The 14,887-nt window shown below is 40.0% G+C and overlaps 1 protein-coding gene across 2 annotated transcripts in view; it reads right to left on the reverse strand.

The window, feature by feature from the left end:
- The window catches only part of ANO3 (anoctamin 3), a 179,227-nt gene that overhangs the window by 112,085 nt on the left and 52,255 nt on the right, over positions 1 to 14,887 (reverse strand). The window contains exon 1 of one of the 2 annotated variants that reach the window (XM_065635815.1): positions 9,342 to 9,402. The exons of the other annotated variant lie outside the window; for it this stretch is intronic. Within the exon in view, the coding sequence (XP_065491887.1) occupies positions 9,342 to 9,387 (46 nt within the window). The 5' untranslated portion in view covers positions 9,388 to 9,402. Of the gene's footprint in view, positions 1 to 9,341; positions 9,403 to 14,887 lie in introns of those variants that run through there. 2 annotated transcript variants of the gene reach the window in all.

Raw genomic sequence — 14,887 nt, forward strand, 5'->3', positions numbered from 1 at the left:
TTGCACGGAGCCAAAATTTGAACTATTGTTGTCCCCTCATTAGCCTGCCCTCCTTATCATTGTGGAGCATGACTAATATAATCTTTTTAATTCCTCTTCATCCACTACTTACATTTGATAATCAGATACACAACACATCATTTCTTGTTCAAAGCTAAACCCCATAACAGCAAATCCAATCAAAGTCACAGGCACATCCATTGAGATCACATTGTTATCAGTGAGAGTATGTGCAGACTACATCCATAAAATCTTTATGGCAAAGTTTTATTTATGTTCAAGTATGATCAAGATAATTACCAAATCAATCATCACAAAATACCTTTGAGTCCAACCACGTTTCAGAAAGGACAGCAGAAATGATAAGTGCTTTCTTATGACAGGCTGTTTTGCCACTCTATTTTTCCATTTTATTTAGATGCTGGATTTTTAAAACAGTAACTTCAAAGTCCTGCGTTTCTTAAAAATGTGAATTATTAATAGCAACATGGTTCAGCTCCTGTGCATTATTCATGTATTCCTACCACCTATTTGTGCTTCTGAAAATCCTTCTCCTTTTCTACTGAACCCATACACCAATGCACTTCACAACAGCGAGAGCAATGCATCGGTAGCTGCTGAATAGACAACAGCACCTGCTTATAATATTGTAATTATATTGTAATACAAGCAAACTGCAGTGCAAACCATTTTATCTGCAAAATCCTTGCGCATTAGAAAAAGGGTTTGTAGTGATTGCAAAATGTGGATCCTAGAGCACGTTGATTCCTTTTTCCCCGATTTGGTTCCTCCCCTAACAAGTCTTGTACAGAACTCAAACGCTCTCCCCCTGCACCCCACAGTGTCTCCCATACACCAGGCAGGGAGTCCTCAGCCTGTGATGTGCTGCAGAGAGCTGCCGCCAGGGTTCCATGGCTTTCACATCTTCTTTAGTTTGCAATTGCTCCAATGATATACACACGCTATCTACCAACTACAGTCAGGAGGCCAGAGAACTTAAGACAAGCTGCAAGCTTCATCAAAATCAGAATTCTGGGCTAACTCTGGATGTAGCCATAACTACATCATAATGAACCCATCCCTAAAACAAGTAACCAAGAATAGCTATTCAGGTCTAAAGCTATATTTTTAAGAAATAATTGAATTTTCTGGTAAACACAGACTTGACTAAAAAAAAAAAAAGATTTAGATATTTAGGGTCAGCTTTTTATAGTATTGGATTGCATTGAATTCTACCACCTTGTAAACAGCATTAGGTGCATAACTCCTAACAATTACTGCATCATTAGATATCCAAGCACTATTAAAAACCCTGACAGAGCGTTCGCCTGTGTCTTTGAAAATCTTAAAAAGATCTGATTGCGAGTGATTCAAAGCCCCTCAGGTGTGACAGTGTTCAGTGGAATTTCACCTAAACAGCTTTGAAATTACAACCTTCCCCTGCAAAGGATCAGCCTTCGGAGATGTACAAACGTTTATTGAATGCTTAATATACATAAAAGTAAATTTTTTAAATACATCAAAATATAAATATGTAGATCTCATCTCAATCTTCAAATGTATCAAAAAACCTGAAGTTTTCTGCACAAGAGGAATTTGGGCACCCAGGCCTCTCCACTGAAACTATTCAAAATCCAGCAATACATTTTACCACGTTTCAGTTTTAGGTACGATGCCAACAGAAATCAGAAGCACTTTATGTGGGACTAAATGGTAATGCACAGGTCTTACATTTTTCTCTCAGCTGAAAGATCCAGCCTCTGCAGAGCATTCAGACAAAGATTTTGCATTCAGGTGGTACCTGTTTCTCTCTGAAGCGTTTGGCTCTGTGCACACTTACATCCATTATTTTTCACACACTCACAGTATCACCCTCTTTGCAATTTGAATACCATCTGTCCCTATAATTTGCTTTGTCCTCTTTCTTTTAGCAAGCGCCTTTGAAATCAATACTTGGTGCTGAAGCTGGTGCTGCTGACATGGCTTTATGTGAAGAGGGTTCTGTTGAGATATCTGCAAATCCCCAGCGCACAGTCCTACTTCAGCATCACCAGCTAAGGAGCAGTGCTCACACGCACAACTGTTCAATATGTTCAGTCTGCTTTCACTGCCTGCTATCCTTGTATTTGTCCATCTATCTATCTATCCATCCTTCCGTCCATCCATCTACCTACCATTTCTGCATCTCAGCATCATTACTCACCTTTCTACATCCATTCTTATTCACTCTTTTGTGCTGTAAAAATTCCTCCCTATAATCTCTTAACTCATTCATAAATTTTGGAAATCCTTAGGACTGCTGGCTCCTCCCCTAGCATTTTCACCGTTTAACCCCCTTTGCTCTTTTGTTGCTATTTTCTCACACTATCATGTTACTTTTAGAACAGGCACATGGAAAAGGAAGCTAGCAGACTGCCACAAAATAGTCCAAAGACAAGAAAGGACTTCCAGCCCCCCTCCAAAATTTGAGTAACAGTTCAGGAAAATTAATTCATTACAAGTACTAACTCCATCAGTTTAAGAAAGCAGAAAGATAACAGAATGCAAATATTATACACATCAGACCTACTGGCTTAGATAGACATACTATTGGTGAAGTTACTAAACAAACAAACAGTAAGGAGTAAGAAATTCTTTGAGCAATTCCACAGAACCAGACAAGCGGTGAATAGAATATGACATTTCAAACATTTTCCGACTCCAAAGCTTGCCATCACAACATAGTTATGTGGAGCATACGTGACTAGCTACAGCTCTTCAGTAACCGCGATGTACTTATGAATTTTTCAGCGCAGATTTGAGAGCGCTCTGGTTTCCTTTGTGTATCCTCCTTAAGTTGCCAGTGCTACGCAGAAATCCAGTAAGAATCGCAGCCAAGAAGCAAGAAAGTCCATGCATTGCCTTGTCCTATGTTGTTACTAGAGAAACAAAACCCATATGAACAGTGCAATTCTGTTGTTTAAAAAGGATATCTGTGAATACTCTTCATACAGGATGTTCTTCAAACTACACCTCCTTTTCCTGAATTGCAGAGTGGAATCTAGTTTTTATTGGGTTTGTTTTCCTCAGAGACCCTACCTTTAAGCAGATCAAATATTTACATCATAAATGTTACCGGTTTTCTGACGTGTTTACATTGGAGATGACTGAAAAGGACAACAAAGATATCAGCTTCTTCAAAATCCTATTTATAATAGTAAAATGGAGTCAAATTAAACTGTGACCTCACCAGATAAATGAACAATTCCTCACTTAAAGAACTGTACTGGCTTCAAGCCCTCGCAAGCCAGATGATAACCCAAATTGAGGCAGACTCAGCATCTCATTCTGAGAAAACAGTGATGAATTTGCATTCATTGAGGCTCAGAGTTGTTAAACATATTGCTGTACACTGCAGCTTAGTTTTGACTTACACTTGTCTCCAATAAATAATCTACTGTAACATACGCTTTAGGATATATAGAATTAATTCTAGAATGAGCTTGGTAATGGGAATTTAAGATTTGTATCCTGGACAACCTCGTGTATGATGGTTTCTTAAAACCTCATTGCATGTCCAACTCAGGATGACAAAAACACTCCCTTCAGTTTAGACAGGCCCAGCAGAAAACAAGAGAACTTCATGTTCAATTTGGCATAGTTAATTTCTGCTATCAAATATGTCTAAAATACAAATGACTATTTTTTTCCCTCAATATCAGTAGGAAAAAAAAAAAAAAAAGGCATAATTGCTTTTGCAGTTGCTACCTAGCTGGCTGCATTGCTTGGAAGTCAGGTCCCTTGGTACCGTTGGTTAAGATGACGGTTCAAGTTCTGATGGTTGTTGGAGCTGCAAAATACACTTAATCATAAAATATGTTCACCACCGCTAATTTTGTTGCAAAACTTTTTAACAAAATCTGGTATATTGAAACTACAGAGTCAAATTTGCACTGGCAGAGTTGTCTCATTTATCATCCTCATTTAAACAAAAATGACAAGACTGGAATAAACCAACCGAAATATGAAGGCAGAAATGGAACTTACAATTTTATGGTGACAATGAAATATAAATAGCAAAATAAGAGTTCTAAAGAAAATCAGCATTGGCAAGGGTTGCCTATTTTAACGAGTCCTTACTGAGGAAGTTTTGAAAAGCTCTGGAATAGGTACAAGGTTTTTTTCCACAGATAATACTATATCAAGCTATACTTAAAGCAGAACGTAGGAAGCTAATGCCCAGACATCTTACCACAGCATCGTTATCTGCAGCCAGATAGCAGAGTTATGCGACAAACCAAACATTTCTGATCTCCTTACCTTTCTCGTTTGGAATATTCATTCAATGAAAAAAAGAAATAGAAACAATATTTAACTTCTATCTACAGCACTTATGCACCTGCATAACATTTAATATGTCTTATTTGATTATTATTTTCAATGACGCTCCATATTTTACTGAAGTTGCAACCCACAACAGTATAATCTGGAATAAAAAGACATACTATGGGCAAATATAAACAGATAAATCTTATTAAAAATTTGGCCTTGCTTTTCAGTGGTCTGAAAGAGCATTATAAATGGCACTATTCAAATATAGCATCATTTTAAGGGCATTATTAATGTATTTATAGCTGCATTACTCTAAGTTTTTAAGAGTCAAGATGAGGATATTTTCCGTGCATGCTAGTGCTCCTTGGAATACAAACGAAAGAGCTGAGCCCTAAAAATTCCTTTATTCACGCTGACATGGAAACCTAACCTTTATGTTCTGGAGAATACCAGCTAAGAGTTACAGCCGCTCATAAAGTTTGGTATTACAGAACTGCACCTTCTATTAGTTTCAGCATTGGATTACTAAACTCACTCGGTCCATTGGTGCCACTGAAATATCAAACACCCTTGGAGAATTCTCCGTGCTAATCTTAATCACAAGACCAAGTTTCTGAATACTGAAAACTCTGAAGCAATATAAGAAACATGAACTTTACGTACCCGCATTTACATTCGCGAGCCAAACGCACATTAAATTCACAAGTTGTTTTATAAAGAATGCGGGTCATTAAGATCTTAGAGTAAAACAACAATAACTAAAAAGGTCTATTCTACAATAGCATAGATGCGCTAAGTAGCTCGAAGTGGTTTAACAAGGCCAGTTAATGATGTAACAAGCGCCTCCACGAAGGGGGAATAACTGTAGCTTTTCAGAGATTCTCAACCCAAGCCTCAATCTATCTAAACCACGCTACAACTTCAGATGGCTAATCCATCAAATGAAACAAAATATTTGGCCCTGATCAGAAGTTCAGCTCTAAGAATACAGCTTTTAAAGAGACACCTGATTGGTTCTTAAGTCGGGCAATTTCAAGATCAATCCCTTGGGACGCTAAATCAGCTCTCTCCCCAAAGACCTAATGCGTACTGAAGCTGCTGAGCTCCTTCCCGTCCCGTTAGACACCTTGAACAGGAATCGCGAGAGGGACCCCAAGTTAGCCACTGGATTTTCATCGGCAGTCCATGCTCCTCAAAATCATACACCATGCTAAAAGCAACTCAATTTTAAGGCATGAACATAATGTCTTTTTTCCAGCCTTGAGCTCTCTCATTAAAAAGCTTTGATAGGGGTATTAAAAATGACAACAGTAGTCAATAAAAGCACCCAGTAGAGCACACACGAAATTGCAGTCTGTGTGTCAGGACTGAATATTTAAAATTTTAAGCATCATAATTACCTTGACCTGCACCTTAAATACAGGTTTTACCTTCTGTCAGGCCAGAAAAATTCAAACCCACTCACCATAAAGTGTCTGTTAAAAGAAGAGCCTTTGCAAATTAGATTGCCTTTCCTTCCGAAAGATATAATTTTTCAATAGAGCTTCCTAATAAAACACGCAATTGCTTTGAACCAGTCCCATACCCATTACAGAAAACACAAAGTCTTCTCCAAGGCTACCGTACACTTTTATGTCCCGGCATTTGAAAGATTGTTATTCGATTGTGACTGAGATCAAATACCAAATCCTACGAGCTGTCTCTCTCTAGAATTATTAAGCTACAAATCACCTATGGAGATGATCTTCATCCTCATCAACATTACGTTATTACTTCTCCTTCCTGAATAACTATTTATTATTCAGCCATTTTGAGCAAAACTGTATATTAATGTCTGAGAATGGAGATTTTTCTTTTCTAAAGGATGGCTGAGAAAAAAAATAGTAAAAAAAAAAAATTCATTCATTGTTCCTCTGACGTAATTCTTGAGAGGCTATAGGTTATTTCACCTTTCGAAGGGGTAAAAAGTATAAAGATACATATTTAATAATAAATTTAAAATTTGAGAAAATTACTGAAGGAAGTAATTTCAGAAAATGTAGTTACTGCCACAGCAGAGGTTAAAAATAGCCACAAAATATTGTAGAGATGGCTCAAAAGATCTAACACACAACTGTGCAGAGACACAGATTAGTCCACCTTTAGGACATTGCTCTTTTTGATAGGCATACCTTCGGGTACAGATAGAAGAACAAAAATTGTGGGGGTGAAGATTCTTTTTTTTTTTTTTCCCAAAACTCTCCATGTCTTTTTGTAACACTACACTGAGTTCTACTGCAGCCTTTGAAAACTGAGGGTTTCATTCTGCATACACAATCTGAACAAAGAGCAAGACAAAAACCACATTATATCGACAACCTCCTACTGTGAACACCCCCTCACTCTGTCAAGAAGGAAAGAAAGAAAGAAAGAAAAAGAAAACCCAAACTCTAAGCAGAGACCAAACCCTAGGATATAAATGTGTTTAAATTTGGTTTTTTCCCTGTTGAAGATTCCTAGACACCCAAGAGACAGGAGAACTTGGTCCTATTCTTTCAGGCCTTGTAAAGACAGCTTTGGTACCAAAACTACTACTTGTCTTCTCAGCTAGAACAGAGTGCTCAGAGTAGGTACAAAACCAAAACGCTCTCTAACATCCCATCTCTGACCTTAAAAGTTACCACCCTTCAGCAAGTGAGTTTGAATATTACATTACCTGACAATAAGTACGGGTTCTGCTTCTAAAACTGTTAGAATTAATTTCTGCTTGTTTTCAGGAACTATCATCTTTGTTGATTTCTATCTTTCCTATGTGATTGAGGATCCACATTAAAATAATGCCCTTCCAATCCCCACAAAGAAATGAAGCTTGGTCTTAATGTAAGTCAAGCATGCAAGGCACAGCTGTGATGGGCAGTTGGCCATTTCATAAGGATTACCACTGATTCTCTAAAAAAGGGAATGTAGGGCACTGTTTTATGAGCAGCTAGGAAACAGTGCATTTAGTCGAATTCTCAGCTATAGCAAGTTAGAAACAACAGTAACTGAAATCTTAAAGTAGGAAAATGATATAAAACACCAAATTAAAAAAAAAACCAAAACACACTAAGCAAAATAACATGATGCTCTCTGCTGCCGAGAGATCAGCGTCCATGAACTTCAGAGTACCAGATTTCCAGTGTATTTTAAAAATCTTATAACTAGATGATGAGTTCTTCACTGTGATTTACATTTGCTTAGTTTTTCTGTAGCCTGTTGCCCAAGATTTCATGCTGTCCTCCCCCATCCCTAAAAGCTGTAGGTTGAGAATAACAGAGACTGAACTCATTTAGGTAGATTTAGCACATATCACAGTGCATATGAGATGTTTTGGAAAGCAAGATACACACACTAGTCAATGTTAAATAGGCTCCATAGCTCCATAAAAGCATCCTCTCTTTTCAAAAGCCTTATGACTGGATTTAATCAGGATTTCTTCAGAAATAAGGAGAGAACAACAATCTACTTCTCAATAAGTAGCTGGTAAAAAACCACTGGGTTATTATGAAGTTTTATGCCTGCTGCAAACATACAGTTTATTAAATCACGTGGTGTAGCTTGGTTTCAAGCAACCAAATTTCATCCCTGAACTTGAACATAATGATGTTAGTTTGTGGGGTGTTTTTTTTTTTTTTTAAAGATTATTACAGAACAGCTGAGTAGCTCCTCAAGGGCCTTGACAGGGACTCTGGAGCTTGCTAATCATTGCTGTTAATATAATAAATATCTTTTTATTAAAAACTAAGGATTAACGCTGCAGCTCTAAATCACCTGATGCTTTTATAAACCTTTGACAGCTGAAAAAAAAATTAATACTAATTATTAACTTTGAACCTGACTAAACTAGACATTTTACAATTGGAAACAGCACTGCTCATTACTGCACACAAGATAGGCATTAAATGCAAAACCTCTACAGCAAAGAGCTAAATTTATTATGGAATTACCAGAATGGAATAAGTGCTCTGAATTATTTATTTTCCACTAACCATTCAACAAGAAGAACTTCAATGAGATGAAATCCAATAAGTGAACCCATGATTTATGTATGAAGCATACCATATTAAATCATAATTTATGGCATCCTGTACTCTAAGAAAAAAAAAAAAAAGGAGTTTGTTAACAACGAAAACAGCAGGAAGAGTGAAAAGGGATGCTCATAATTAAAGAAATCTTGGTTTCATCTTATCTGTCAAAGTAGAATTATAAAGAAAAAAGTAAAAATATCAGTTCCAGGATCAAGAAAAACTAAACAAAGTCCATTGTGGAAATTATCTTTTTTTCTATTGTAAATACAATAAGGATTTTATACTGAATGTAATCACAACTCAAAATTTACCTTTGTATTTGTTGACCAGGAAAAGCTTTTGTTTTGTAACTAAAAACCCCAAACAAACAAACAAGAAAGGTTGGACCAGATGATCCTTGTGGTCCTTTCCAACCTTGTATTCTATGAAATAAACAGATACAAGGACTGAACTTGCACTTGCCACACCAGAGCCCCCCCCACAATTACAGCTACTCTTCTTTCTCAAGATCTAATTCAGACGAGAGCCCGGTACGAGGACTAAAACCAGAAACGACAGCAGCAAACTCCGGAGGGTGAACGACCTGTCCGGATCTGTAAAATCACCTGTGCAACGACCGAAAAACAACGACCCAGCAGCGTTTCTCAGGGAGAAAAAACTTTCTCGCCCAGGGGAGCGGCTGCGGGAGGCCGGACCGGGTGGGACCGGGTGGGACCGGGTGGGAGCCGGCCGGATCGGGCCCGCCGGGCGCCCTCCCCGCTCGCTGCAGCCTCACGGCTCGAAAACCGCTAAAATACCCCAAAGCATCAACAATCCGGAGCGCAACACCGGGGCTGCCCGCCCGCATGCGGGCACACACAAGGCGTGTGTGCAGGCATCGGCATCCGAGGCACCTGGCACCCCCCGCAGCGCCGACACAAGCGCCGGGTGTGTGTGTGTGTGTGTGTGTGTCCCGCTCTCGGGCAGAGAGGGGTTTCTACTGACCTTTCTGCTGCCTAAAGGACTGGATGGAGCCCGAGTGGTGAACCATCTTGGCGGACGGCAGCCTCCCAGCTGCCAGCCCGCCGGCTGCGGGGCGGTAGCGGTGGAGGCGGGAACGCAGCGGCGCAGCCCGGCCCGGCCCGCAGCGCCCGGCGCCACCGTTGCTCTGGCAACGGGCGGAGCGGCCCGGCCCGGCCCGGCCCGCCGCGCAGCGGAGGCCGAGGGAATGGCGCCGGCAGCAGCCGGGAACGCCGGGCCCCGGGAGGGCGAGGGGCGGGCTCGGAGCCGGCGGCTCCCCCCGACCCCACGGGGAAGGGGAATTCGGGCAGCTCCGCGCATCCCCGCTGCTCCCGGGGAGCGGGGACCGGAGGGGTCAGCGCCCGCCCTCTTCCCCGCCCATCTCACCATCCCCATCTCAGAATCACACAATGTCAGGGGTTGGAAGGGACCTCGAAAGCTCATCCAGCCCAATCCCCCGCCGGAGCAGGAACACCCAGATGAGGTTACACAGGAAGGTGTCCAGGCGGGTTGGAATGTCTGCAGAGAAGGAGACTCCACAACCTCCCTGGGCAGCCTGGGCCAGGCTCTGGCAGCCTCACCATGAAGAAGTTTCTTCTCATATTTAAGTGGAACCCCCTGTGTTCCGGTTTGCACCCATTGCCCCTTGTCCTATCACTGGTTGTCACTGAGAAGAGCCTGGCTCCATCCACCTGACACTCACCCTTCATATATTTATAGACATTAACGAGTCAGCCCTCAGTCTCCTCCAAGCTCCAGAGCCCCAGCTCCCTCAGCCTTTCCTCATAAGGCAGATGCTCCACTCCATCATCTTCGTTGCCCTGCGCTGGACTGTCTCCAGCAGTTCCCTGTCCTTCTGGAACTGAGGGGCCCAGAACTGGACACAATATTCCAGATGTGGTCTCACCAGGGCAGAGTAGCGGGGAAGGAGAACTTCTCTCAACCTACTAACCACCCCCCTTCTAACACACCCCAGGATGCCATTGGCCTTCTTGGCCACAAGGGCCCAGTGCTGGCTCATGGTCATCCTGCTGTCCCCCAGGACCCCCAGGTCCCTTTCCCCTACACTGCTCTCCAACAGGTCATTCCCCAAATTATACTTATTGCCTCCCTGTAACCCTGGTCTCTCTGTAAAGGACACCAGGTGTTACTGGTGAGCTAAAGGGAAGATAAATGTAACTTGCACCTCCTTTACAAAGTAATAGATGCATTTACATCTTGCATTTCAGCCCCTCCAGCCCTGTCGTCACACCATAAAGCTGAGTGGTGTCACCAGCCTTTTTTTCCAAATGTGTTATAAAACTTAACGGTCTTAATCTTACTGGAGATAGCTTTTTACAAAAAGACGCTAAATTGCACATTCAAGGTCTGACGTGGCCCATTTCTATGCTATTTGTGTTATAATTTCTCTTTTTTTTCACAGTGTACGCCAAGAGGCTCATTCCAGATGATAAAAGATTCAAATTTATAAGGCTTTAATTTCTTTTCTTGTCTTCCTCGGCTCATGTTATTCTCTCTGGGTTCTGGGTAAGTTTCACAATAGTATCATTCAACTCCTGTCAAATGTTTTGTTTGTAATTTTTCTACAACAATAATATTTTTTTTCTGATCCTCTTAAATTCAGTCAGTCCAGTATTCCAGTCTGTACCTAGCAGTATCCATCTTCTCTTCTTCATTTAGGGATTCACACATTATTTACTCAACAGAAATTAAATAAAAATCACCTATTGCAACCTCTGTAGCTAGCAGCAAAATCTGTATTATTCCTTTAAAGTTTGTGGCTCCATTTGTGTGCTATAAGAGGTACTCGAGATTTCCTCTGATAGTAAAGCAAAGCTGGAACTTTCCCATAGTTGACTAGGACTTGTAGTATACCATCTGCTTAAAAAAATTACATGACTGCCACCCCTTGCTGCAGGCCAGTCTGTACTATAAAGTCGTACTACTTTGTCTATTTCAGCTTAGTTAAACAACCACAATGGATACATGCTTTATACATATATATATGCATATATAGTGCAAGGATGTTTTTCCACTATGAAAAGAAACCATATATAGCCATATATAAACCAATACATCCATACAAGGGCTCTTATAGGCAGACAGATAAAATTAAAATTGCATCCTAACTGGGAGGTATTCTCCAGCACTTTATTACTAAAGTATACCAGACATCACTTATGTAAGGTGCAGCTGACACATCCAACTGTTAACATAAGGGCAAAAAAAATAAACCAACCTACTTACCTCCTCAGGATAGCCGAACAAATTTTGTTTTTCTTTGGAACATTTGCAGAAGGTTTGTTGTCAGTTAGTTTAGGCAAAGATGCAGAAGCTATGGTGCTGTGAGGCCATTATCCCGCTCATTTGTCAGTCTCGACTGGCTTTATGCACACTGAGCAGAATAGCTGAGGTATTCCTCTGCACTCCCGCAATCTCAGGAAAACTGCTGGGAACAGCTCTCTCCTGCTGAGCGACAGCACTATGGATGTTGCACAGCAGAATGAGGCGAGTGGAGACCAGCCAAGCTGGCTCTTGTTGATCAACAAATGCAAGCAAACCAGGAGCAAGCCAAAAGAAGAGGTAGAATCAAGTTCTTCTTGTTTACTGTCAAGCTTTAGCGCAGAAGTTAGAATGGATAAGTAGGGATTAAAATCAAATCCATACTCAGCAGCTGAGAGTCACCAGGGGGAAAAAAAATAAGTATCATACAAACTATAAACTTAGTACTTAATAATCATGTGTAGTCTGCAAACAGCAACTGTAGTTTTTTCACTGCACTGGTCTAAACCTCTGTAAGGTTCTAGGCAAGAGCTATTTTTCCGAGAGACCTTGGATGACACCTTTGACTTGCAGGTGAAGTAGAAGAGCAGCATATGTTCTGCTTTGCTTCTTACCAAAGGAAAACAGAAAAGCACCGTTAGCTGCTCTCATATGATAGTAATCTACAAACTGCAGAAGGGAAGAAAAGGTGCTGCTAAGTAAAATTACAGCCTAAAGAGGTTCTCTCGCACACTCTTGGAAAAGAGGCTGTCATCTGCCTGGTACTCAGGGCCATCCATCTATTTTCTGGTCCACAGTCCTCCATGAAAATTACAGAACTCTTGAATTCAAACAGTTTTATCTGACCCTAATAGTTCACAAAACAACGGTGAAAGAAAGCCAAGCTAAGGTAGTGCTCAGAAACCCAGCAGAATTATTAAATTTTTAGGACAGAAATGAGCTATTTTTCTGCTTGCTTCTTAATAATAAAGCTCCATTTTTAGCAGCAGGTAGTATGCATGAGACTACAGATAAAACAGCTGGGGGGAAGGTCAGCAAAGAGAATAAAAAATATCTCTACAAAAGTGTTTTAAATTAAATCCTTCACACTGTCAACTGACTAAGCTTGATAATGCTAAAATATGATAATATGAGAATCTGGAAAGAATTCTTCAGTAAAGAAGGAGAGATTGGTCCAGTTTAACAGTACTTTAGAGTGTAGACAACAGAACAATTAGGAGTTGATGGCTAAGAAATGCAGGAGATGTATGCATTCTTTAGCTTCATATGCACAAGTTATATTGGCTTTGAAGCTATGTTAAAATAAAAATCTACCCTCACGCTCACTGTCTAATGAATACTTTATATTTTGAAACCATTCTTTATATTAAGCTAAGTCTCACATTATCCCTCTGTAACTGTCTTTAAACTCTTTCTAAAATACCAAAACTCTGGACTTAGTAACGAGATCAGGCTCAAACAGAACTAGACTTAAACCTTATACTCTACAAGTCAAAAGAACCAAAATCATGACTCATAAGTTTATGGTTGATGTATATCTTACTGAGTTTTTGCTCAGGTTTGAGGTATTCAGTTTTGACATTAACCGAGTTTGATAAATAGAAATGCCCTTTTCATGAGAGTCTTCATCAGGAGAGATTAGAAAGTAAGATTTTCTATTTTGGTCTCGCTTCATCATAATATGTGTAGCTATATGCACATCTGTATTATTTGGCATCTGTAAAAATTTTGCCTTGTAAGAACCGGAGGACTGAGTCTCCAGATTCACTTTCTATCAGGAAGTTGTTTTGCTACTAGAACAGGCTATGCGAGAGAGAGGTTTTAAATTAAATTTTGTTCTTCCATAGTGCTTTTCAGAAAGTCATGCGAAATAGAACCTTAAATTAAAACCTAATTAACTTATGATAAGTGACGTATGTCAATTATTTCCTTAAGAAACATAGCCATCTCAAAAATCAATTATAGCCAGCTGTTAACTATTGCCTAAAAAGAAAACTAAATTCCAAGAGAGACTCATGACATTCAGCAAGTGCAAAATTCTGCACCTAAAAAAGCCCCATACATCAGTTCAGGCCGAGCAGCAGCTCTGATGGGAAAGACCTGAAGGTTATGGGAAACACCAGCTTGAACATCAGCCAACTGGGCACTTGCATCACAAATAAAGCAAACCTTAGGAGAAATGTAGCCAACAGATCAAAGGGTTATTAATCCCCTTGGCATGACTGTAGCTGCACCTGCAATTTTGTGTCTAGCTTTGGTGCTTCACATCCCCTCAATTCAGGAAAGGTGCTGGAAAACTGGAGAATGTCCATAAAAGGGCTACCCAAGATGGTCAGGGGTCTACAACTGGGTTTATTTAATCTGAAAAATAAACTAAGGAGTCCCAGCAGCCTAGAACTACTTGAAAGTCACAAAGATGACTCTTCTTAGTGCTAAATGACCTGATTAGTGACAACAGCCACCCATGATGGCACGTGAGGTTGAGATTGAACACTAAGAGTAAGCTTTTCCAGCCTTGGTAATGCTCCACCAGAACAGGTTACACACGAATTAGTGACATATCTGTCCATGAAGGTTTTCAAAAGTTGCCTTGACCAAGCTATGCCTGTCCCAGTTTGGTGACGGCAACAGAAAAGCTTCAGAACAGGAGGCTGAGGATATAATAAAAAGCAAAAGCAAGGGATTTGCAACCAGACTAATTCAAACCAGGAGGTAGACACACAATTTGGAATTGTTATTAAAACAAGCTATAAAGTTATGCTATGTTTTCATATCTGTAATGAAGGATTTTGTTGAACATATGCTTATGCATCTCATCAAAGCACAAAACAGCCAGATACTATCAAATGGCCTATAATATAAATTCAAAATTAAATGTCCCATCTCAAACATACAAATTTCTAAAATTCTTGCAAAGTACAATTTCTAAACAATTTGCAAGAAGATTTTTGAGATCAGGGTGATTCCTTATTCTAAAGTGTTGTCTGAGTTACAGCACTAAAGGTTTACAGCAGCACCCAAAATTATTGATTTTCTATCACTTTTTATGTAATAAATTTAAATAGCATGAAAAAGTAACGTTTACAGAATTGTTGAGTCCACCTCTTTTTCAAGGAGGGCAGTTCTATAATATTTAAAACTCTGCAATGCAAAATTCATCTTGTTCAATATTTGCAGTAAAATTGTTTGCAAATACTCTGGTCTTACTGAAAACAATGGAATTTTTGCCATAGGCACTAGCATGATGA

Source organism: Caloenas nicobarica, chromosome 5 (assembly GCF_036013445.1).
Source record: "Caloenas nicobarica isolate bCalNic1 chromosome 5, bCalNic1.hap1, whole genome shotgun sequence".
NCBI lineage: Eukaryota > Metazoa > Chordata > Aves > Columbiformes > Columbidae > Caloenas > Caloenas nicobarica.